General features: G+C 47.7%; 1 protein-coding gene across 1 annotated transcript in view; it reads right to left on the reverse strand.

The window, feature by feature from the left end:
• Positions 1-24,517, reverse strand: part of LOC144495181 (sialic acid-binding Ig-like lectin 15) — a 32,785-nt gene extending 8,268 nt beyond the window's left edge. The window contains exons 1-5 of the mRNA XM_078215201.1: positions 24,438-24,517; positions 14,079-14,480; positions 5,043-5,426; positions 4,045-4,075; positions 925-986 (exon numbers count right to left, since the gene is read on the reverse strand). Coding sequence (XP_078071327.1) covers positions 925-986; positions 4,045-4,075; positions 5,043-5,426; positions 14,079-14,480; positions 24,438-24,480 — 922 coding nt within the window. The 5' untranslated portion in view covers positions 24,481-24,517. The remainder of the gene's footprint in view (positions 1-924; positions 987-4,044; positions 4,076-5,042; positions 5,427-14,078; positions 14,481-24,437) is intronic.
• Positions 24,518-25,776: the final 1,259 nt, after the last annotated feature.

Here is a 25,776-nt window from a genome sequence, read left to right on the forward strand (position 1 = left end):
ATCAGCCTTACCCATAAGACGCCTTGCATTAAAATAAATGCCATCCAGCCTTGCTTTATGTTAGAATATAACCAATGATAACATTGAATCTGTTGTAGTGTGACTAATGGTAACAAGCTGTAAGGGTCAGCTGACACAATAAACTATGTAACCAATGACAAAATGATGTGATGACCAGCTGACTCAGTATAAATAAGAACCTGTTGGGAATTGTTGAATTGCTTGAAATGGCCCAGGGTGAGGCCTCAAGTGTTGGAGTAATGAAGTTTCTTTATTAAACCTTTTTCTTTGCTTTATCTGTTGGAGTAAGTTCTGTTTAATTTCATTGCCTACAACTGAAGATGACCTTCTGCTGGATGCACGCCACATTCCCATGTGCATTACCGTGTCTGTCTTTGCTCTGCTTTCCAGGCTGACTTCGTATTTCTTCTATACTTATCTGTGCATCACCCCTCCACCACTCCCTCTCCCCCCCACCCCCCGCTCCTCCCCACAGATCAGTTAGCTCAGTTGGCTGGACAGCCGGTTAGTGATGCAGAGCGATGCCAACAGCATGGGTTCAATTCCTGTACAGGCCTTATTGGAGATTATTCATGAAGCCCCGCCTTCTCAACCCTGCCCCTCGCCTGAGGTGTGGCGACCCTCAGGTTAAATTATCACCAGACAACCCTCCCCTCAAAGGGGAGAACAGCCTCTGGGCCTATGGTGATGTTAAAAGTCACCCCTCCCCACCCCCGCTCCCCTGCTCCCCCCGCCACTGTAACGGGTACATGCGGTATTTTATCAAAGCCCCCTCAGTTATTTTGAACACCTCCAGCAAATCTCCCCTTAAACCTCTCAGTCTTGAGAAGAGCAATCTCTGGAGTGAAAAAACGGAATCATTATTTAGTTGTTGGTTGTCACTTTAAATCGCTCCATAGTTACCCTCTATCGATCGCTCTTTAATCTCTTTAACTTCGTGAAATCTGGTTGATTCTGGCTTGTGTCTAAGGGAAGAGATAAAGACACACATTTATAAGGAAGAAAATCAAATTAAACGAGAATTGTTGTTATTTTTTAGCATATATTCGCACAAACACAAACACACACTTCTTTCCCTTTTGGGTAATGGCAGGGAGGTTGTTGATTATCAGCTAGTTGGACCGCATTACGAACACTCCTTCCATGGGCAACAACTCCTGGGTGGGACTTGAACCCACAGCCTCTGGTCTGGAGGTTGGGATTCTACCCACCGGCTCCACCACAAGGCCTCCACCGTAGCTGTGATGATGGACAGACACTTTGGGCGGGATTCTACAGCCTCGCTCGAGCGAGACCGGAATGGCCCAGGGGCGTCTTGACAAATATGTGACAAGAGTGGGAAAGGAGGGATATGGTACCCGGAAGGGTAGGGGGTTTTTGTTCAGTTGGGCAGCATAGACGGTGCAGGCTTGGAGGGCCGAATGGTCTGTTCCTGTGCTGTAATCTTCTTTGTTCTATCCCGCCCCAGGACAACAGACTTTCCATTGTCCGCCCCTCGCCCGCTCCGATTCCGTTGCGGGAGGGACGGTAGAATCCCGGCGAATATTCACAGCAAGATCCCACTGAATCCATAACCATATCAAACACTCCCCCTCAGTCACCCAGAGACACATTAAACTGTCCAACTGGGTCAGAGGTGATGATGCCAAACTTGCATTGGTGAAATGTAGAAAAGCATCAAGAGGCATTTCACAAAAGACATCACCCAAACTAACCAACGTTAATCCAGAAAAACAGAGATATTAGGATTAGTCATGATAGGTTTGTCAAATAGGTGGGTGCGGCACGGTGGCACAGTGGTTAGCACTGTTGCCTCACAGCGCCAAGGACTCGGGGTCAATTCCACCTCGGAGTCACTATCTGTGCGGAGTTTGCACATTCTCCCCGTGTCTGCGTGGGTTTCCTCCGGGTGCTCCGGTTTCCTCCCACAGTCCAAAGATGTGCAGGTTAGGCTGACTGGCCATGCTAAATTGACCTTAGTGTCAGGGGATTAGCAGGGCAAATATATGAGTTTGCGGAAATAGGGCGAGATTGTGGTTGGTGCAGACCTGATAGGCCAAGTGACCTCCTTCTGCGCTGTAGGGATTCTATGATTCTATGAGGTGGGTCAAAGAAACAGCTTAAAAGGAGTAGGGGAGTGGGCTTAAGGGGGGGATTTCCATAGTGTGGGGTCTGAGACAGCTAAAGCCAGTCCTCAATAGTGGGGGGTATGAGCATGGGATCAAAGTCAGGGATATAGGAACAGAGGGTCCTCGGGGGATTGCGAAACTGAGGGAGGCTGTAGAGATAGGGAGTGGGTGACATTAAGAGAATTCATGGGAATGGTTCCAGGCTTGGGGAACTTCAGTGACGAAGATAGATTGGAGAAATTAGGACTATTTGTTTGGAGAAGAGTCAGCTGAGAGGAGATTTAATCGAGGTGTTCAAAATCATGAGGGAACTTTTTTTTTATTCGTTCATGGGATGTGGACGTCGCTGGCTAGGTCAGCATTTATTGCCCATCCCTGGAGTCACATGTAGACCAGACCGGGTAAGGATGGCAGATTTCCTTCTCTAAATGGCATTAGTGAACCAGATGGGTTTTACAACAGTCGGTAATGGCTCCATGGTCATCATTAGATTTTTAATTCCAGATTATCTGGACAGAGTAAATGGAGAGAAACTGTTCCCGCTCAAGAAAGGGTTGAGAATGAAAGGACACAGATTTAAGATAATCCACAAAAGAAGCAAGAACAACATGAAGAAAAAAATATCTCCCACAGCGAGTGGTTAGGATCTGGAATGCACTGTCTGAGAGTGTGGTGGAGACAGATTCACACAGCGAGTGGTTAGGATCTGGAATGCACTGTCTGAGAGTGTGGTGGAGACAGATTCACACAGCGAGTGGTTAGGATCTGGAATGCACTGTCTGAGAGTGTGGTGGAGACAGATTCACACAGTGAGTGGTTAGGATCTGGAATGCACTGTCTGAGAGTGTGGTGGAGACAGATTCACACAGCGAATGGTTAGGATCTGGAATGCATTGTCTGTGGGAGTGAAGTGCGAAGTGATGCATTTTGGTAGAGCTAATGTAGGGGGGAGCTATACGATAAATGGCAGAACCATAAAGGGTGTAGATACGCAGAGGGATCTGGGTGTGCTAGTCCACAGATCCTTGAAGGTGACGTCACAGGTGGAGAAGGTGGTGAAGAAGGCATATGGCATGCTTGACTTTATAGGACGGGGCATAGGGTATAAAAGTTGGGGTCTGATGTTGCAGATGTATAGAACGTTGGTTCGGCCGCATTTGGAATACTGCGTCCAGTTCTGGTCGCCACACTACCAGAAGGACATGGAGGCTTTAGAGAGAGTGCAGAGGAGGTTTACCAGGATGTTGCCTGGTATGGAGGGGCTTAGTTATGAGGAGAGATTGGGTAAACTGGGGTTGTTCTCCCTGGAAAGACGGAGGATGAGGGGAGACCTAATAGAGGTGTATAAAATTATGAAAGGCATAGATAGGGTGAACGGTGGGAAGCTTTTTCCCAGGTCTGTGGTGACGTTCATGAGGGGTCATAGGTTCAAGGTGAGGCGGGGGGAGGTTTAACACGGATATCAGAAGGACGTATTTTACACAGAGGGTGGTGGGGGCCTGGAATGCGCTGCCAGGCAAGGTGGTGGAGGCGGACACACTGGGAACGTTTAAGACTTATCTAGACAGCCATATGAACGGAGTGGGAATGGAGGGATACAAAAGAATGGTCTAGTTTGGACCAGGGAGTGGCACGGGCTTGGAGGGCCGAAGGGCCTGTTCCTGTGCTGTATTGTTCTTTGTTCTTTGTTCTATGTTCTAAGCCACTCAGTTTCAAGGGCAACGAGGGATGCGCAACAAATGCTGACCTTCATGGAAGGATATTATTTCTGTGATCACAACTAAAAAAACTGTTTGCAAATTAAATATGAATTAGACATTGAGCGTCAGAATAATGAAACTTTAAGAAAACATATCAAAACTTTAACAGAAAAAGTGGGATGGTGGAATCATACCTTTTAGTCTCTCGGTTAAATGTTATAGATCCTGAATGGGGAAAGAACACAAAATATTTAAGCATTAAAGTTTTCGCTGTGGTCAAATGTCTCATTTGAAAGTTTATCAATGAACTAGCCATAAAAACAAAGTGGCTTCACAAGTCGGTCAGAGGCTGGGAATCCTGCGGCGAATAACTCACCTCCTGACTCCCCAAAGCCTGTCCACAAGGCACAAGTCAGGAGTGTGATGGAATACTCCCCACTTGCTTGGATGGGTGCAGCTCCAACAACACTCAAGAAGCTCAACATCATCCAGGACAAAGCAGCCCACTTGATTGGCACCCCATCCACCACCTTTAACATTTTCCTCCACCACCGACGCACAGTGGTAGCCGTGTGTACCATCTACAAGAAACACTACAGCAACTCGCCAAGGCTCCTTCGACAGCACCTTCCAAACCCATAACCTCAATCGCCTGGAAGCTCCCTCTAAGTCACTCACCATCCTGACTTGCCCTCAGCTTCTCATTCCTTGTCCCCTTTCATAGAATCATAGAATCCCTACAGTGCAGAAGGAGGCCATTTGGCCCATCGAGTCTGCACTGACCACAATCCCAGCCAGGCCCTATCCCCGTAACCCCACATATTTACCCCACTAATCCCTCTGACCTATGGGGCAATTTAGCTTGGCCAATCCACCTAACCCGCACATCTTTGGACTGTGGGAGGAAACCAGAGCACCGGAGGAAACCCATGCAGACACGGGGAGAACGTGCAAACTCCACACAGGCAGTGACCCAAGCCGGGAATCGAACCCGGGTCCCTGATGCTGTGAGGCAGCAGTGCTAACCACTGTGCCATTGTGACACCCTCACCTTTTGATTTTTAGATTCTTGTGTACCCCATGGTGGGGACCTCCTATCCTTTGTAAAGTTACATGACACCCAAATCACACACTTTTATTTCATTGAACCCAATGTAAAAGGACTACAATATTAAATTATAAATGGCCTTACCACTCTTTCTCCTCCACATCACCAGAGCAATAACAATCAGGATTATCGAAAGGAGGCTCCCAATCAAAACACCAATGATAACCTTCAGCAGAACGCGGCCCTCACTGAAGCCAGTGAAGTAGATGATGTGGGTGATGTTGCCTTGGTTGTTGGTGGCCTTGCAGGTGTAGTTCCCACCAAGCTTTGGGCCATGTAATTCCCCCACCACCTGGTACTTCCCCGGGCCTCGCCTCACTGGCGTGTTGCTGCCATTGACGGGGAAGCTGTTGTTCTGGGGGTCGATCCACACGATGTTCGGGGGGGGTTCCCCTCTGACCAGACACACGAGGGTAAACTGCGTGTCATTAATGGCTTGGATGGACATGTTGAGGACGGTGGGCGGGCCTGAGAGCAAAGAGAATAGACAAAGAGTTAAAGTGAGATGCTGAATCATGGAGCAGTGTACCTTGTGATTAATGCACCAATTCAGCGTAGCTAACATCAGACTGAACACTGACGGGATGAGTCACTGTGCTAAAAGAGGAAGCAGGTGACCGGACATTATCTATGAGACTAGAAAGAGGAAGATATAAAAATTATACTTCAGTCCCCTCTCAGAGTCACACAGCACAGAAAGGCCCCTTTGGCCCATCGAGTCTGGACCAACAATAACTACCACTAAAGGTGCACTAATCCCATTTTCCTGCACTTGTCCCATATCCTTGAATGTTCTGATGTTTCAAGAGCCCATCCAAATATTTTTTAAATGTTGTAAGGTTTCCAGTCTCCATTACCTTCCCAGGCAGCGCCTTCCAGATTCCCACCATCCTTTGAGTGAAAAAAAATCTCAAATCCTCTCGATCTCCTGCTCCTCACCCTAAAACTATGTGCCCTCGTGAGTGACCCCTCATCCAAGGGGAACAGCTGCTCCCTACTCACCCTGTCCGTACCCCGCATAATCTTATACACCTCAATCATGACCCCCCCTCAACCTTCTCTGCTCGAAAGAAAATAATCCAAGCCTATCCAGTCTCTCCTTATAGCTCAAATGCTCCATCCCAGGCAACATCCTGGTGAATCTCCTCTGTACCCCCTCCAGTGCAATCACATCCTTCCTATAGTGAGGTGACCAGAACTTCACACAGTTCTCCAGCTGTAGCCTAACCAACACTCTGTACAACTCCTACATTACCTCCTTGCTCTTATACTCTATGCCATGACTGATAAAAGCAAATGTCCCATATGCTTTTTAGCTATCCTATTCACCTGCTCTGCCACTTTCAGGGATCTGTGAATAAGTGCCCCAGGATCCTTCTGTTCCTCTGAGCTTCCTAGTGTTCTGCCATTCATTAAATACTCCTTTGTCCTGTTACTTCTTCCAAAGTGCATCACCTCGCACTTATCAGGGTTAAACACCATCTCCCACTGCTCTGCCCATCTGACCAGCCCATCGATATCTTCCTGTAATCTACAGCCATCTTCCTCACTATTAAACACCCTACTAATCTTGGTGTCATCTGCAAACTAGCTAATCACTCCCCCACATTCTCATCTACATCACTTATCTATATAGCAAACAAAACGGTTCCCAGCACTGAAACTTGTGGTACACCACTAAACATCGCATTCTTATCACTCGAACAGCCTTCCACCACTACCTCTGTGTCCTATTACTGATGTGGAGATGCCAGCGTTGGACTGGGGTAAACACAGTAAGGAGTCTAACAACACCAGGTTAAAGTCCAACAGGTTTATTTGGTAGCAAACGTGTTGGACTTTAACCTGGTGTTGTTAGACTCCCTACTGTCCTATTACTGAGCCAGTTTTGGATCCATCTCGCCAAGTTTCCCTGAATTCCGTGTGCTTCAACCTTCTCAATCAGTCTCCCATGTGGGACCTTGTCAAAGGCTTTGCTAAAATTCATATAAATTACATCAATTTCTCTGATCCACACACTTGATCACATTTTTTGAAAATTTCTAATGAATTTGTTAGGCATGGCCTTCCTCGGATAAAGCCATACTGACTATCCCTAGTTAACCCATATCTTTCCAAGTGGAGATTAATTCTCTGCTTCAGAATTTTCTCCAATAGTTTCTCTATCACTGACGTGAGACTCACCGGTCTGTAATTTCCGAGTTCATCTCTACCACCCCTCTTGAATAGTGGAACCACATTAGCTGTCCTCCAGTTCTCTGGCACTTCCCCCGTGGCCAGAGAGGAATTAAAATTTTGTGTCAGAGCCCCTGGAATTTCCTGCCTTGCCTCCCACAGTAGCCTGGGATGCAATTCATCCGGGCCTGGGGATTTGTCCATTTTTAAGCCCGTCAGAACCTCCAATACCTCCTCATTTCTATGTTAAACTGTGCAAGGTCCTCACAGTCCCTTTTCCTGAAGTCCACACCTATGTTCTCCTTTTCCTGAGTGAAGGCCAATGAGAATATTGATTTAAATCACCCTTCCAAAGTCCTGAAGTTTCACACACAGATTGTCCCCTTGGTCTCTAATGGGCCCTACACTTTTCCTGGTTAACCTCTTCCCTTCAATGTATTTATAAAATAGGATATTGTCCAGGTCTGGCTGCATTTGGGCATCGACTGCTTCAATGTCTGAGGAGTCGCGAGTGGTGCTGAACATTGTGCAATCATTGACTCCAGTTTTGTCGGGCTCCTTGATACCACACTCAGGCAAATGGTGCCTTGATGTCAGGAGCATTAGACATAGCAGCAGAAGTTGGCCATTCGCCATATCAAGTCTGCTCTGCCATTCAATGAGACCATGGCTGATCTGATGTGATAATCCTCAACTCCACTTTCCCGCCTTATCCCACAACCCTCGGATCCCTGACTGATTAAAAATCTGTCTATCTCAGCCTTGAACATGCTGAACGACCCAGCCTCTACAGCCCTCTGCGGTAAAAGAAATCCACAGATTCACTCCCCTCTGAGGGAAGGAATTCCTCCTCATCTCTGTCTAAAATGGGCGACCCCCTTACTCTGAGATTCTGCCCTCTGATCCGAGACTCTCCCACAAGGGGAAACAACCTCTCAGCATCGACCCTGTTAAACCCCCTGAGAATCCGAGATATCTCAATAAGGTCACCTCCCATTCTTCTAAACTCCAGTGAGGACAGACCCAACCGACTCAACCTCTCGTCTTAAGAAAATCCCTCCATAAAGAACAAAGAACAATACAGCACAGGAACAGGCCCTTCGGCCCCCCTAGCCCGCGCCGCTCCCCGGTCCAGGATTGAATCCTGAATCCAGGATCCCCGCCCAATTTTCCAGCCTATCTACATACCAATATCCTATCCACCGAGCTGTCCCTCACAGCTACGATGCTTTGTTCATTACAACCTATTAACTTACCCCCACCCCCCCATTCCAGACCATGTGATCTCCAGGGAGAGGCAAAAACCCAGAGTGAAAAACCCCAGGGCCAATATGGGGAAAAAAAAATCTGGGAAATTCCTCTCCGACCCCCTGAGGCGATCGAAACGAGTCCAGGAGATCACAATGGCCCTGATCGGAAAATGCTTCCCAACCCTAGTCATTTCCACTTCCACGAACACCATATGAATTCCCTGCCCCCGAGACAGGTTCCCAACTATCCACAGTCTCATTCTGTACTGGCACCAGCAAGATGATCATAGAATGAAGCCTTGAAACGAGAAACCAGGAACAATTAGCCCGCGCCGCTCCCTGGTCCAAACTAGACCACTCTTTTGTATCCCTCCATTCCCACTCCGTTCATATAGCTGTCTAGATAAGTCTTAAACGTTCCCAGTGTGTCCGCCTCCACCACCTTGCCCGGCAACACATTCCAGGCCCCCACGACCCTCTGTGTGAAATATGTCCTTCTGATATCTGTGTTAAACCTCCCCCCCTTCACCTTGAACCTATGACCCCTCGTGAACGTCACCACCGACCCGGGGAAAAGCTTCCCACCGTTCACCCTATCTATAGAACATAGAACATAGAACATTACAGCGCAGAACAGGCCCTTCGGCCCACGATGCCTTTCATAATTTTATACACCTCTATTAAGTCTCCCCTCATCCTCCGTCTTTCCAAGGAGAACAACACCAGTTTCCCCAATCTCTCCTCATAACCAAGCCCCTCCATACCAGGCAACATCCTGGTAAACCTCCTCTGTACTCTCTCCAAAGCCTCCACGTCCTTCTGGTAGTGTGGCGACCAGAACTGGACACAGTATTCCAAATGCGGCCGAACCAACGTTCTATACATCTGCAACATCAGACCCCAACTTTTATACTCTATGCCCCGTCCTATAAAGGCAAGCATGCCATATGCCTTCTTCACCACCTTCTCCACCTGTGACGTCACCTTCAAAGATCTGTGGACTTGCACACCCAGGTCCCTCTGCGTCTCTACACCCTTTATGGTTCTTCCATTTATCGTGTAGCTCCTCCCTACATTATTCCCACCAAAATGCATCACTTCGCATTTATCAGGATTGAACTCCATCTGCCATTTCCTTGCCCAAATTTCCAGCCTATCTATATCCTTCTGTAGCCTTTTACAATGTTCCTCACTATCTGCAAGTCCTGCCAGTTTTGTGTCGTCCGCAAACTTACTGATCACCCCATTTACTCCTTCTTCCAGATCATTTATATAAATCACAAACAGCAGAGGTCCCAATACAGAGCCCTGCGGTACACCACTAGTCACAGGCCTCCAGCCGGAAAAAGACCCTTCCACTACCACCCTCTGTCTTCTATGACCAAGCCAGTTCTCCACCCATCTAGCCACCTCCCCCTTTATCCCATGGGATCCAACCTTTTTCACTAGCCTACCATGAGGGACTTTGTCAAATGCTTTACTAAAGTCCATATAGACAACATCCACGGCCCTTCCTTTGTCAACCATTTTGGTCACTTCTTCAAAAAACACCACCAGGTTCGTGAGGCATGACCTCCCTCTCACAAAACCATGTTGACTATCGTTAATGAGTTTATTCCTTTCTAAATGCGCATACATCCTATCTTTAAGAATCTTCTCCAACAACTTCCCCACCACGGACGTCAAGCTCACCGGCCTATAATTACCCGGGTTATCCTTCCTACCCTTCTTAAATAACGGGACCACATTGGCTATCCTCCAATCCTCTGGGACCTCACCTGTGTCCAGTGACGAGACAAAGATTTGCGTCAGAGGCCCAACGATTTCACCTCTCGTCTCCCTGAGCAGCCTTGGATAGATTCCATCAGGCCCTGGGGATTTGTCAGTCCATACCCAGGATAAACCCAGTGAATCTTCACAGAATTACAGAATCCCACAGTGCAGAAGAGGCCCTTCGGCCCATCGAGTCTGTACCAACCCATGAAAGGCCCTGACCTGCCCACCTAATCCCACTTGCCAGCACTTGGCCCATGGCCTTGAATGTTATGATGTGCCAAATACTCACCCAGATACTTTTTAAAGGATGTGAGGCATCCCGCCTCCACCACCCTCCCAGGCAGCGCATTCCAGACCCTCACCACCCTCTGAGTAAAAAGGCTTTTCCTCAAATCCACCCTAAACCTCCCACCTCTCAGTTTGAACTTGTGTCCCTTCGTAACTGACCCTTCAACTAAGGGGAACAGCTGCTCCCTGTCCACCCTGTCCATGCCCCTCATAATCTTGAACACCTCAATCAGGTCACCCCTCAGTCTTCTCTGCTCCAGAGAAAACAACCCAAGCCGATCCAACCTCTCTTCATAACTTAAATGTTCCATCCCAGGCAGCACCCTGGTGAATCTCCTCTGCACCCCCTCCAGTGCAATCACATCCTTCCTATAATGTGGCGACCAGAACTGCACACAGCTGTGGCCTCACCAAAGTTCTATACAACTCCATCATGACCTCTCTGCTTTTGTAACCTATACCCCGATTGATGAAGGCAAGTGTTCCATATGCCTTCATCTTCCCCGGACTGCCTCCAATGCCAGCATATCTTTCCTCAGATAAGGAGGCCAATATTGTGCACAGTATTCCAGGTGTGGTCTAACTAGCGCTTTGACTAGTTTTACCAAGACTTCCCTATTTTTATATTCCATTCTCTTTGAAATAAAGGCCAACATTCCATTTGCCTACCCTATTATCTGCTAAACTTGCATGTTAGTATTTTGTGATTTATGCACGAGGACCCCAATTCCCCCCGAGCTGCAGCTTTCTGCAGTCTTTCTCCATTTAAATAATATTCAGCTCCTTTATTCTTCCGACCAAAGTGCATTTTTGTACATTATATTCCATCTGCCAAGTTTTCGCCCACTCATTTAACCTATCCGTATCCCTCTGTAGTCTCTGTGTCATCCTCACCACTTGCCTCCCACCTATTTTTGTGTCACCCACAAACTTGGCAATAGTACATTCACTTCCCTCGTCCAAACTATTAATATATATCGTGAATAATTGTGGCCCTAGCACTGATCGCTGGGACACTCCACAAGTTGCTGTCCTGAAATTACCCCTCTTTTAAAGTTAAGGTTATTTATTAGTGTCAGAAGTAGGCTTACATTAACACTGCAATGAAGTAACTGTGAAAATCCCCTAGTCGCCACACTCCGGCACCTGTTCGGGTACACTGAGGGAGAATTTAGCATGGCCAATCCACCTAACCAGCACGCCTTTCGGACTGTGGGAGGAAACCGGAGCACCCGGAGGAAACCTACGCAGACACGAGGAGAACATGCAGACTCCGCACAGGCAGTGACCCAAGGCCCAAATTGAACTCAGATCCCTGGCAGTGAGGCAGCAGTGCTAAGCACTGTACCACCGTGCCACCCAACTTATCCCAACTCTCTGTCTTCTATCAGTTAGCCAATCCTCTATCCATGTTAATATTTTTTTAATTCATTAATGTGATGTGGGCATCACTGGTTGGGCCAGCATTTATTGCCCATCCCTAATTGCCCCTTGAACAGAGCGGCTTGTGAGGCCATTTCAGAGTGAACCACATTGCTGTGGCTCTGGAGCCAGAGCAGGTAACGATGGCAGATTACCTTCCCTAAAGGACATCAGTGAACCAGATAGGCTCTTATGATAATTGAAAATGGTTTTAATTCCAGATTTTTTATTGAATTTTGCCCTGGTGGGATTTGAACCTGGGTTCCATTAACCCTGTGTCTCTGCATTACTAGTCCAGTGATGATACCATTGCGCCATGCCTCCTCACCAACATACTACCCCAATACCAACACCGTAGATAGATCTTATTAAGTAACATTTTGTGTGGTGCCTTACTGAATGCTTTCTGGAAATCCAAGTATATTACACCTACTGGTTCTCCATTATGTATCCTGCTTGTTATCACCATAGTATACAAAGCTGCAGACCAAGTGCTGGAAACTGGGATCAGAATAGATAGGTGCTTGATGGCCGGCACAGAAAGGATGGACCGAAGGGCCTCTTTCTGTACAGTGAAACTCTATGACTCTCTGACTTCAAATAATTCAACTCAATTTGTCAGGCATGATTTCCCCTTCCTGAAGCCATGCTGACTCTCTTTGATTATACTGTGTATTTCTAAATACTCTGCTGTTACATCCTTTATAATAAACTCTAACATTTTCCCAATGACAGATGTTGGGCTAACTGGTTACCTGATTTTGGTTTCCCTCCCTTTTTGAATGAGGGTGTTACATTGGGACTTTTCCAATCCTCTGGAACATTTCCAGAATTTAAGGATTCTAGGAAGATTATTACCAATGTATCCACTATCTCTGGAGGTACTTCCTTTAATATCCTCGGATGCAACCCACCAGGTCCAGGGGACTCATCAGCCTTTAGTCCTATTAGTTTCCCTGGTGCTTTTTCTCTGATGAGTTATTGTATTTATTTCCTCCCCCACTTTTGCCCCTTGATTATTCAGTATTGTTGGAAGGCCATTAGTGTCTTGTACCAAGGGCAGTCATTCTCACCTCACCTATAGAGTTCAGTGTTTTTGTCCATGTTTGAACCAATAATGAGATCAGGAGCTGAGAGGCTCTGCTGGAACCCAAACTGTGCATCAGTGAGCAGGTTATTGCTCGGTAAGTGCCATTCGATAGCGCTGCTGATGACCCCTGCAGCGCCAGGGACCCGGGTTCGATTCCCGGCTTGGGTCGCTGTCTGTGCGGAGTCTGCATGTTCTCTCTGTGTCTGCGTGGGTTTCCTCCGGGTGCTCCGGTTTCCTCCCACAGTCTGAAGGGCGTACTGATTAGGTGCATTGGCCGTGCTAAATTCTCCCTCAGTGAACCCGAACAGGCAGCGGCTTGTGGCGACTCGGGGATTTTCACAGTAACATCATTGCAGTGTTAATGTAAACCTACTTGTGACATTAGTAAATAAACATAAACTTCCATCACTTTACTGATGATCGTGAGTAGACTAATGGGGCGATAATTGGTGGGGTTGGATTTGGCCTGTTTCTTGTGTACAGGACATTCCTGAGCAATTTTCCACATTGTTGGGTAGACACCAGTGTTAGAAACATTGAAAATAGAAAGGAAACAGGCCATTCGGCCCTTCAAGCTTACTCCACCATTCATTATGATCATGGCTAATCACCCAATTCAATAGCCTGATCCTGCCTTGCCCCATATCCTTTGATCCCCCTCTCTCCAAGAGCATTTCTAACTTATTCTTGCAGAAGTTGTAACTGTATTGGAAGAGCTTGGCTAGGGGCACAGAAAGTTCTGGAGCACAAGTCTTCAGTACTATTGCTGGAACATTGTCAGGACCCACTGCCTTTGCAGTATCCAGTGCCTTCGGCCGTGTCTCCATATTAAACAGAGTGAATGGAATTGGCTGGAGACTGACATCTGGGTTGCTGGAGACCTCCGGATGGATCATCCACTCGGCATGTCTGGCTGGAGGCCAGTGAAAATGCGTTGGGTAATGGAGGGAGAGACGTTGGAGGAGTGACTGACCATGTCAAAGGATGCAGAAAGAGCATTGCGTGTCACAGAGGATCTCAGAGCAAGAGGGAGATATTTTCACCCATCTGCCAGACTCATCTAACTCTATCCAGTATCCCTGCCCAAACCCCAGCAACTAAGGATCATGTTGAATTTACCTGTTATTTTCAGGGTGACTCCGGGGTTGGTTTCCTGCATGTAAGGCGGTAATCCCTTACGTTTGATTTCCACTCGGCAGAAGTACTGACTATTGTCCTCCAACGTGGCGTTCCTCAGCTCTAACGAAGCGTTGCTTTCCCTGGGGTCCCCGGCCAGTCTGTAGCGGTCATTGACGTTTGTGTGAATGACATTCTCGAATGCCTCCTGGCTCCTGACTCTGTTTGTCGAGTTGAAGAGAACTGGCCCTTTATAAAACATCTTCACCTTCCAGATGACGGAAATCTCAAAGGTCGTGTAACTCGTATAGGGGAAGGTGAATGTGCAAGGCAGCAGGACGGAGTGTCCGACTGTCCCACTCACATTTCCCGGCACTTCCACGGACACTGACACTCCATCGCTTCCTACAGTAATTCCAAGACGCAGAGTGTCAATAAACTGCATGGCTAATAACCCTCATACAAATAACATCACTCTGCTTTTCCATCAATCCCAGAGGGAGGCCAATATACTCCAACAATCATTCTCTCCTTGGAGGAGAGAAGGTTGAGAGGAGATTGATGCAGGTATTGAAAATCATGAGGGGCAGGACAGAGTAGATCGGGAGAAACCACTCCCACTGGTGGAAGAGTTAAGAACCAGAGGGACTTAGTCAGTGATTAGGGGTTTGAGAGGCCGTGATTGGAGGGCAACCTGGAAGGGGTTAAACCTTGGTGGGGTTCAGTGGGGGTGGGATGGCTCTACAATGGGCCCAGGGGACCAGTCATGGAGGATTCCACCCCCCTCCCCCCACCCCCACTCCCACCCACCACCGCAAAACTACCACCAGCCCACGCAGGACCAACCACTTGGCATGAAGTACTCCCACCACCAGTTTAATGCCAGCGTGGCAGTGGGATGAGCCCCTTTAGTGAGCATTAGTTGTCCACTTAAAGGTCTCAATTGGCCCACTGACTGGTGTGGCTGCTAGCTGTGATATTATTGAGTATTGGAACAGCCTCAAAGGGCTGAGTGGCCTAATTCAGCTCCTGTTTCTTATGCTCTTGTCTATATAAACAATGATGGCAGTGGGGAAAGTCCACTGTAATCCATCACTCATGAATAAACTGGGCCATTTACTTTATGGTGACTGAACTGTTCAAATTCCACTGGATTCCAGAAATTAGCATTTTTATTCTGCAATTTTAATTTCTTGAAAACTGGGAGGACAGAGTTTACTGTAATTGGCCAAAACGTCAAAGGCCACAGGAGAAAAAGTATCCTCTACTCAGGGAGGATCTGGAATGTACTGAGAGTGTGGCGGAGGCAGACTCAATCGTGGCTTTCAGAAGAGAACCAGATAAATACATGAAGTGAAAAATTAGCAGGACTACGGGGAAAGGTGGGGGGAGGGGAACTGGTGAATTATATTTAAAGGAGCCAGACTGGACATGAGAGGCCGAATGGACTCCTTCCACGCTGTGACCATTCTGTGATTTCAAGGGCTGGCATTGCCATGATGGGTCAAATGGTCGCCAGCTAAGCTTTATGGTTCAGACTCTGATGAGAAGCCCCGAAATCACAAGGCAGGAGTAAATTTAGCTTTAAATTTCCAGTTAACCAACGCTGGTATGTAGTGTGAGAGACTTCCTTCATTGTGGGTGAAGCCACAACTCTTTTCCATATCCCTCAGCGGTGTGGGGCTCTGTGAGAAAGAGTGCTCAACGGGAACAAATCATACAGTACATGCAACACTCAACAAATTCCACACAGTATCAAGGCGTGGCATGTGACTAGCCCTTTGTTTTGTGGTTCTCAAGAGGTCAGAATTACAGAATAAAAAACCCCAAAACTCTGAGAATATTTCTGGAATTTAAATAATTCCACCACCGTGAAGTCAGGCTACATTTTTTCACGTGGAGATAGGATGCAGCCGGGGATTCCCCATTGCTCTCATTGGACAGAATCTCCTGCCCTTAGAACATAAGTGTGAATCATAGAATCCCTACAGTGCTTTCGGAGGCCATTCGGCCCATTGAGTCTGCACCGACTCTCCAACAGAGCATCCTACCCAGCCCCTACCCCCATAACCCCACATATTTATCCCGCTAATGTCCCCAACCTACATATTTTGGGACACTAAGGGGTGACACTGCTGCCTCACAGTGCCAGGGACCCAGGTTCGAATCCCGGCTCGGGTCACTGTCAGTTTAGAGTTTGCACATTCTCCCCGTGTCTGCGTAGGTTTCCTCCGGGTGCTCCGGTTTCCTCCCGCGCTCCAAAAATGTGCGTGCTAGGTGGATTGGTCATGCTAAATTGCCCTTTAGTGTCAGGAGGACTAGCTAGGTAAAATGTATGGGGTTATGGGGATAGGGCCTGGATGGGATAGTGGTCAGTGCAGACACGTTGGGCTGAATGGCCTCCTTCCGCACTGTAGGGATTCCATAATTCTATGATTCTATGAAGTGTAACATGGCCAACCAACCTACCCTGCATGACCAGAATTCACGTCCCTCTGGGGTAGGGAATTCCAAAAAAATCACAACCCTTGGAATGAAGAAAGTTCTCCTCATCTCATCCAACAGAATCATAGAAACCCTACAGTACAGAAAGAGGCCATTCGGCCCATCGAGTCTGCAGCGACCACAATCCTACCCAGGCCCTACCCCCATATCCCTACATATTTACCCACTAATCCCTCTAACCTACACATCTCAGGACACTAAGGGCAATTTTTAGCATGGCCAATCAACTTAACCCACACATCTTTGGACTGTGGGAGGAAACCGGAGCACCCGAAGGAAACCCACGCAGACACGAGGAGAATGTGCAAACTCCACACAGACAGTGACCCAAGCCGGGAATCGAACCCAGGTCCCTGGAGCTGTGAAGCAGCAGTGCTAACCACTGTGCTACCGTGCCACCCCAAAACTCTTTTCCACACTCTCACCAATGCATTCACATTCTCCTTAAAGTGTGGCACCCAGAACTGGACACAATAGCTAGCTGCTTATTCTGAAACTGTGGCCCTCATTCTAGATTCTCCCCAGGGGAGTGGAAATCAGCATCTATGCTCTCAAGCTCTGTCAGAATCTTATATATTCCAAGGAGATACTTTGCCTAAACTTTAGAAATATGGGCATGGACAATAATCCCTCATCTCGCACATGTTTGTCCAGCTCAATACTGTGGATGCTGGAAATCTGAAATAAACACAGGAAATGCTGCAATTATTCAGCAGCTCAGGTAGCGTCTCGGGAGAGAGAAACAGAGTTTATATTTCAGATCAATGTCTATCCAGCTTCCTTGGCTGTTTTCCCACATTCTCTCAACTTGAGTTCATCTCTGTTTTAACTTGCCCAAGTCCTGTTCCCCTGTCACTCCCTGTGATCACTGACCCATATTAGCATCTGGTCGAGCAATGTCTTGATTTTTAAATTTCCACTCTTGTTTTCAAATCCCTTTATCCCCCACACCGTACCCCGCCACCCCACCCCTCCCCACCTACAGCCTCTATAATCTCCTCCAACCTCACAAGGTTGCCATCTTGTCAAACTGGTACAAAAACTACAATCACATGGGTTTCTGCTTATATGGCTTGATGTTACACTTTGTTTATAATGCTTTTTACAAATTCTTTCATGGTTTGTGGGCATGGATGACGAGGGCATTTATTGCCTATCCTTAATTGCCCTTGTTACTGAGTGTCTCGCTCGGCCATTCAGAGGGCAGATAAGAGTCAACCACATTGTTGTGGGATCTGGAGTCACATGTAGGCCAGACCAGGTAAGGACAACAGATTTCCTTCCCTAAAGGACATTAGTGAACCGGATGGGTTTTTCCGACAATTGCAAATGGTTCCATGGTCACCATTACTGAAGCTAGCATTATTTATGAACTAAATTTAAATGCCTGGCGGTGTAACTGAACCATTAGTTAAAGGTCTCAGATGTGACTGGGAGGACAGTAGAAAGACATGAAGTCCAGAGACAGACATAGTCTTGGAAGGGCATTGTCCACTACGACTCTCACCAACTTTTACAGATGCACCATAGAAAGCATTCTTTCTGGTTGTATCACAGCTTGGTATGGCTCCTGCTCTGCCCAAGACCGCAAGGAACTACAAAAGGTCGTGAATGTAGCCCAATCCATAACGCAAACCAGCCTCTCATCCATTGACTCTGTCTACACTTCCCACTGCCTTGGAAAAACAGCCAGCATAATCAAGTTCCCCACGCACCCCGGACATTCTCTCTTCCACCTTCTTCCTTCGGGAAAAAGTCTGTGGTCACCTACCAACCGACTCAAGAACAGCTTCTTCCCTGCTGCCATTAGACTTTTGAATGGACCTACCTTGCATTAAGTTGATCTTTCTCTACACCCTAGCTATGACTGTAACACTACATTCTGCACTCTCTCCTTTCCTTCTCTATGAACGGTATGCTTTGTCTGTATAGTCGCAAGAAGCAATACTTTTCACTGTATGTTGACACATGTGACAATAATAAATCAAATCAAAACAAAAAGGGAAAATCATCAACTGCAATAATATAAAAACAACTTACTGTTGATATTGGAATTTGAAACAAAAACAGAAAATGCTGGAAAATCTCAGCAGGTCTGACAGTATCTGTGGAGGGAGAATAGGGTCATGTTTTGTGTCTGGGTGACCCTTTGTCAGACCTGAAGACAGCTGCAAGTTCCCCTCCAAACCACTCACCATCCTGACTTGGAAATATATCGCCATTCCTTCACTGTCGCTGGGTCAAAATCCCAGCACTGTGGGTGTATCTACACCACATGGACTGCAGCGGTTCAAGAAGGCAGCTCACCACCACCTTCTCAAGGGGCAATTAGGGATGGGCAATAAATGCTAGCCTAGCCAGTGATGCCATGATATAAAAAGAAGATAGATAGAGGTGGGGCTCAGCTGAGGGTTGAACAAGTAGCTCGAAATGAGGTAAAATCAGGGGTTTTCAACAAGTTTCAGGACTCAAACATTTGAAGGGTTTTCCCTGGGCTGGCCATACACGTTCCATGAAAGAGTGAGTAGCCAGATTTAACCGTGCGGTGAATAAGAATGAATCACTTTGCACGCTGGTATGAAACCAGTCAGGCTACCTCACCTCCCGCCTCTTGAATCCCTGAAAGTTTAAAGTTTATTTATTAGTATCACAAGTAAGGTTTACATTAACACTGCAATGAAGTGAAAATCCCCTAGTCGCCACACTCCGGCGCCTGTTCGGGTCAATGCAACTAACCAGCACGTCTTTCGGACTGTGGGAGGAAATCGGAGCACCCGGAGAAAACCCAGTAGACACGGGGAGAACGTGCAAACTTCACACAGACAGTGACCCAAGCCGGGAATTGAACCCGGGTCCCTGGCGCTGTGAGGCAGCAGTGCTAACCACTGTGCCACCATGATCTGGAACTCTTGAGGGATTATTCCAGGCTGGATCTTGAGGCTGGCTCTATCCAGCTGGACAGCCCGGAGCACAGGGTCGCCCAGTCTCAGAATAAGAGACTGGCTAATTAGGGCTGAGTTTTGGAGCTCCCTACCCCAGAGGGATGTGGACGTATATTCAACCCCAAGACAGATGGCCATTTGGATTCTGAAGGGAATGATGGGATATGGGGATAAGGCAGGAATGTGGAGTTGAGGTAGCTGATCAGCCAGGATCAAATTGGATGGCGGAATAGGCTCAAAGGCCCGAATGGCCTTACTCCTGTTATTAGCTTTTATGTTTATCTCCACATCTTAGCTCTTCATAATAGATTCTTCTGCCTTTTTCTTAAACATATCCTCAATACTCCACAATCTCAAACATAGAAACATAGAAGATAGGAGCAGGAGGAGGCCATTCGGCCCTTCGAGCCTGCTCCACCATTCATTATGATCATGGCTGATCATCGAATTCAATATCCTGATTTCCGTTCCCCTCATATCCCTTGATCCCTTTAGCCCCAGGAGGATATCTAATTTCTTCTTGAAATCAGACAACATTTTGGCCACAGCTACATTCTGTGGGAGTGAATTCCACACATTCACCACCCTCTGGGTGAAGAAATTTTTCCTCACCTCAGTTCTAAAAGGTTTACCCCTTATCCTCAAACTATGACCCCTAGTTCTGGACTCCCCCACCATCGGGAACATTCTTTCTGAATCTATCCTGTCTAACCCTGTTAGAATTTTATAAACATAAACACCAAACACTGCAACAACCTGTTCAGATAATATAAGTCAGACAGGGGCGTGGCTGGCTGGCCAGTATTTGTTGCCCATCTCTAGTTGAGAAGGTGGTGGTGAGCAAGCGATTGATACAACTGAGTGTCTCACTCGGCCATTTCAGAGGGCAGTTGAGAGTCAATCACATTGCTGTGTCTCTGGAGTCACATGTAGGCCAGACCAGGTAAGGACGGCAGATTTCCTTCCCTAAAGGACATTAGTGAACCTGTGGGTTTTCCCCACAATCGACAATGGTTTCATGGACACTCTTATTGAGACTAGTTTTTAAATCCAGAGTTTGTTATTTGAATTTAAATTCCACCTGCTGTGGTGGTGGGATTTGAATCCGCTTCAAGCTGGGTTTCTGGATTACTTGTGACTGTAGAGAAAAGATAAAGGCGGGGAGGGGGTGGGGAGGCGGATTCGAGAAAGAAAGACAGACAGTGAGAGGGGCAGACAGTGAGAAAGACAGAGAGAGGGAGAGACAGAGAGAGAGAGAGACAGAGAGAGGGAGAGACAGAGAGAGAGAGAGACAGAGAGAGGGAGAGACAGAGAGAGAGAGTGACAGAGAGAGGGAGAGACAGAGAGAGGGAGAGACAGAGAGAGAGAGTGACAGAGAGAGGGAGAGACAGAGAGAGAGACAGAGAGAGGGAGAGACAGAGAGAAGGAAAGACAGAGAGAGAGAGTGACAGAGAGAGGGAGAGACAGAGAGAGGGAGAGACAGAGAGAAGGAAAGACAGAGAGAGGGAGAGACAGAGAGAAGGAAAGACAGAGAGAGAGAGTGACAGAGAGAGGGAGAGACAGAGAGAGGGAGAGACAGAGAGAGGGAGAGACAGAGAGAAGGAAAGACAGAGAGAGAGTGACAGAGAGAGGGAGAGACAGAGAGAGGGAGAGACAGAGAGAGGGAGAGACAGAGAGAAGGAAAGACAGAGAGAGAGAGTGACAGAGAGAGGGAGAGACAGAGAGAGGGAGAGACAGAGAGAAGGAAAGACAGAGAGAGGGAGAGACAGAGAGAAGGAAAGACAGAGAGAGAGAGTGACAGAGAGAGGGAGAGACAGAGAGAGGGAGAGACAGAGAGAGGGAGAGACAGAGAGAAGGAAAGACAGAGAGAGAGTGACAGAGAGAGGGAGAGACAGAGAGAGGGAGAGACAGAGAGAGGGAGAGACAGAGAGAAGGAAAGACAGAGAGAGAGAGTGACAGAGAGAGGGAGAGACAGAGAGAGGGAGAGACAGAGAGAAGGAAAGACAGAGAGAGGGAGAGACAGAGAGAAGGAAAGACAGAGAGAGAGAGTGACAGAGAGAGGGAGAGACAGAGAGAGGGAGAGACAGAGAGAGGGAGAGACAGAGAGAAGGAAAGACAGAGAGAGAGAGTGACAGAGAGAGGGAGAGACAGAGAGAGGGAGAGACAGAGAGAGGGAGAGACAGAGAGAAGGAAAGACAGAGAGAGAGAGTGACAGAGAGAGGGAGAGACAGAGAGAGAGAGTGACAGAGAGAGGGAGAGACAGAGAGAAGGAAAGACAGAGAGAGAGAGTGACAGAGAGAGGGAGAGACAGAGAGAGGGAGAGACAGAGAGAGGGAGAGACAGAGAGAAGGAAAGACAGAGAGAGGGAGAGACAGAGAGAGAGAGTGACAGAGAGAGGGAGAGACAGAGAGAGAGAGTGACAGAGAGAGGGAGAGACAGAGAGAGAGAGTGACAGAGAGAGGGAGAGACAGAGAGAGGGAGAGACAGAGAGAAGGAAAGACAGAGAGAGAGAGTGACAGAGAGAGGGAGAGACAGAGAGAGAGAGTGACAGAGAGAGGGAGAGACAGAGAGAGGGAGAGACAGAGAGAAGGAAAGACAGAGAGAGAGAGTGACAGAGAGAGGGAGAGACAGAGAGAGGGAGAGACAGAGAGAGGGAGAGACAGAGAGAAGGAAAGACAGAGAGAGAGAGTGACAGAGAGAGGGAGAGACAGAGAGAGAGAGTGACAGAGAGAGGGAGAGACAGAGAGAGAGAGTGACAGAGAGAGGGAGAGACAGAGAGAGAGAGTGACAGAGAGAGGGAGTGACAGAGAGAGGGAGAGACAGAGAGAAGGAAAGACAGAGAGAGAGAGTGACAGAGAGAGGGAGAGACAGAGAGAGGGAGAGACAGAGAGAGAGAGTGACAGAGAGAGGGAGAGACAGAGAGAGGGAGAGACAGAGAGAAGGAAAGACAGAGAGAGAGAGTGACAGAGAGAGGGAGAGACAGAGAGAGGGAGAGACAGAGAGAGGGAGAGACAGAGAGAAGGAAAGACAGAGAGAGAGTGACAGAGAGAGGGAGAGACAGAGAGAGGGAGAGACAGAGAGAGGGAGAGACAGAGAGAAGGAAAGACAGAGAGAGAGAGTGACAGAGAGAGGGAGAGACAGAGAGAGAGAGTGACAGAGAGAGGGAGAGACAGAGAGAAGGAAAGACAGAGAGAGAGAGTGACAGAGAGAGGGAGAGACAGAGAGAGGGAGAGACAGAGAGAGGGAGAGACAGAGAGAAGGAAAGACAGAGAGAGGGAGAGACAGAGAGAGAGAGTGACAGAGAGAGGGAGAGACAGAGAGAGAGAGTGACAGAGAGAGGGAGAGACAGAGAGAGAGAGTGACAGAGAGAGGGAGAGACAGAGAGAGGGAGAGACAGAGAGAAGGAAAGACAGAGAGAGAGAGTGACAGAGAGAGGGAGAGACAGAGAGAGAGAGTGACAGAGAGAGGGAGAGACAGAGAGAGGGAGAGACAGAGAGAAGGAAAGACAGAGAGAGAGAGTGACAGAGAGAGGGAGAGACAGAGAGAGGGAGAGACAGAGAGAGGGAGAGACAGAGAGAAGGAAAGACAGAGAGAGAGAGTGACAGAGAGAGGGAGAGACAGAGAGAGAGAGTGACAGAGAGAGGGAGAGACAGAGAGAGAGAGTGACAGAGAGAGGGAGAGACAGAGAGAGAGAGTGACAGAGAGAGGGAGTGACAGAGAGAGGGAGAGACAGAGAGAAGGAAAGACAGAGAGAGAGAGTGACAGAGAGAGGGTGAGACAGAGAGAGGGAGAGACAGAGAGAGAGAGTGACAGAGAGAGGGAGAGACAGAGAGAGGGAGAGACAGAGAGAGGGAGAGACAGAGAGAAGGAAAGACAGAGAGAGAGAGTGACAGAGAGAGGGAGAGACAGAGAGAGAGAGTGACAGAGAGAGGGAGAGACAGAGAAATTCCACTATATTTTTTACTAACAAATCTTTCTTGATCTTTACAGATTACTGAATTTACCGAACACAGTCTTCCTCCCTAATCCCACAATAGAACCATAGAATCCCTACAGTGCAGAAGGAGGCCATTCGGCCCATCAAATCAACACTGTCTCTCCAAAAGAACATCTTACCCAGGTCCAACCAACCCCCCTCCCTCCCCCATCTTATTCCCACAACCCCATGCTAATCTGATTTGATTTGATTTGTTATTGTCACATGTATTAACATACAGTGAAAAGTATTGTTTCTTGCGCACTATACAGACAAAACATACCGTTTATAGAGAAGGAAACGAGAGAGTGCAGAATGTAGTGTTACAGTCATAGTTAGGGTGTAGAGAAAGATCAACTTAAAGGTAAATCCATTCAAAAGTCTGACAGCAACAGGGAAGAAGCTGTTCTTGAGTCGGTTGGTATGTGACCTCAGACTTTTGTATCTTTATCCCGAAGGAAGAAGGTGGAAGAGAGAATGTCCGGGGTGCGTGGGGCCCTTAATTATGCCGTCTGCTTTGCCAAGGCAGTGGGAAGTGTAGACAGAGTCAATGGTGCCTCCTAATCGACACATCTCTGGATGCAAAGGGGCAATTTAGCATGGCCAATCCACCTAACCTGCCCACCTTTGGACTGTGGGAGGAAACCGGAGCACCCGGAGGAAACCCACGCAGACATGGGGAGAACGTGCAGACTCCACACAGGCAGTCACACCCGTGTCCCTGGTGCTGTGAGGCAGCTGTGATAACCACCATGCCGCCCCCAGCACGATTACATTGGACTCCAAAGGTTCACTAAATCTCTCTCCACAGATGCTGCTAAACTGGTTTGGTTTTTCCAGCACATTCTGTTTGGACTCCCTATTTGCTTACTCAGTCTCCCTTGTCCCTCGGGCGGTTATCAGTTAGTTATAGAGAGAGCGGCGGTGCTCAGTACATACCCAGGATAGGCACAGACAGCAGCAGCAGAAACACAGCCTTCATCTTCACTCTGTACACATGGCGTCTCAATAGTCTCTCCCACTCTGACCAGGAAGTCACTTTACTTCCTCCTCTGATGTAACAGAGAGAGAGAGAGCGAGAGAGCTGGTAATCTGCAAGTACAAATTGCTCAGCAGTGACTCAGTGAGAACAGCCAAAAAAATCCCTCCTTTAACTCGAGTCAGTCTCGGGGTAAATCAAAGTCAGTCCCAGTCACTTGCCCGATGAAGTAATGAAATCCTGTGACTGACCCTGTTCCCCAAGTCTGGCTGGCGGGGGGGGGTGGGGGGACTTGCTTGTTTCATATTTACAGAAGTGAGAAACCTCCAGTTCCTCAGAACAAAACACCAAACATTCACATATTCAGCAGCTGGCTTCAATAAGCAGATACCATGAAAAAACCCACCAGAAAGTTTTGGAAACCTCGAAGGAAAGAAAACAGTTGGGACCTGTATTCTTATTTCCTCTCTTGACTGTTTTTTTGTAACATCAGGTGTGTTCCTTTAACACCAAACCTAGAATCCCTACAGTGCAGGAGGAGGCCATTCGGCCCATCAAGCCTGCACCGACCACAATCCCACCAATTCCCGTAACCCCGCATATTTACCCTGTTAACCCCCCGACACTAGGATCAATTTACCATGGCCAATCAACCTAACCCGCACATCTTTAGAATGTGGGAGGAAACCGGAGCATCCGGAGGAAACCCACGGAGACACAGGGAGAATAGAGTCATAGAGGTTTACAGCATGGAAACAGGCCCTTCGGCCCAACTTGTCCATGCCGCCCTTTTTTTAAACCCCGAAGCTAGTCCCAATTGCCCGCATTTGGCCCATATCCCTCTATACCCATCTTACCCATGTAACTGTCTAAATGCTTTTTAAAAGATAAAATTGTACCCACCTCGATTACTACCTCTGGCAGCTTGTTCCAGACACTCACCACCATCTGTGTGAAAGAATTGCCCCTCTGGACCCTTTTGTATCTCTCCCCTCTCACCTTAAACCTATGCCCTCTAGTTTTAGACTCCTCTACCTTTGGGAAAAGATATTGACTATCTAGCTGATCTATGCCCCTCATTATTTTATAGACCTCTATAAGATCACCCCTCAGCCTTCTACGCTCCAGAGAAAAAAGTCCCAGTCTATTCAGCCTCTCCTTATAACTCAATCCATCAAGTCCCGGTAGCATCCTAGTAAATCTTTTCTGCACTCTGTCTAGTTTAGCTTCATTATAATGTTCAGACTCCAACCAGACAGTGGCCCGAGGCTGGAATTGAACCTGGGACCCAGGCGCTGT

Source organism: Mustelus asterias, chromosome 6, assembly GCF_964213995.1.
Source record: "Mustelus asterias chromosome 6, sMusAst1.hap1.1, whole genome shotgun sequence".
In the NCBI taxonomy this organism is placed as follows: Eukaryota; Metazoa; Chordata; class Chondrichthyes; order Carcharhiniformes; family Triakidae; genus Mustelus; species Mustelus asterias.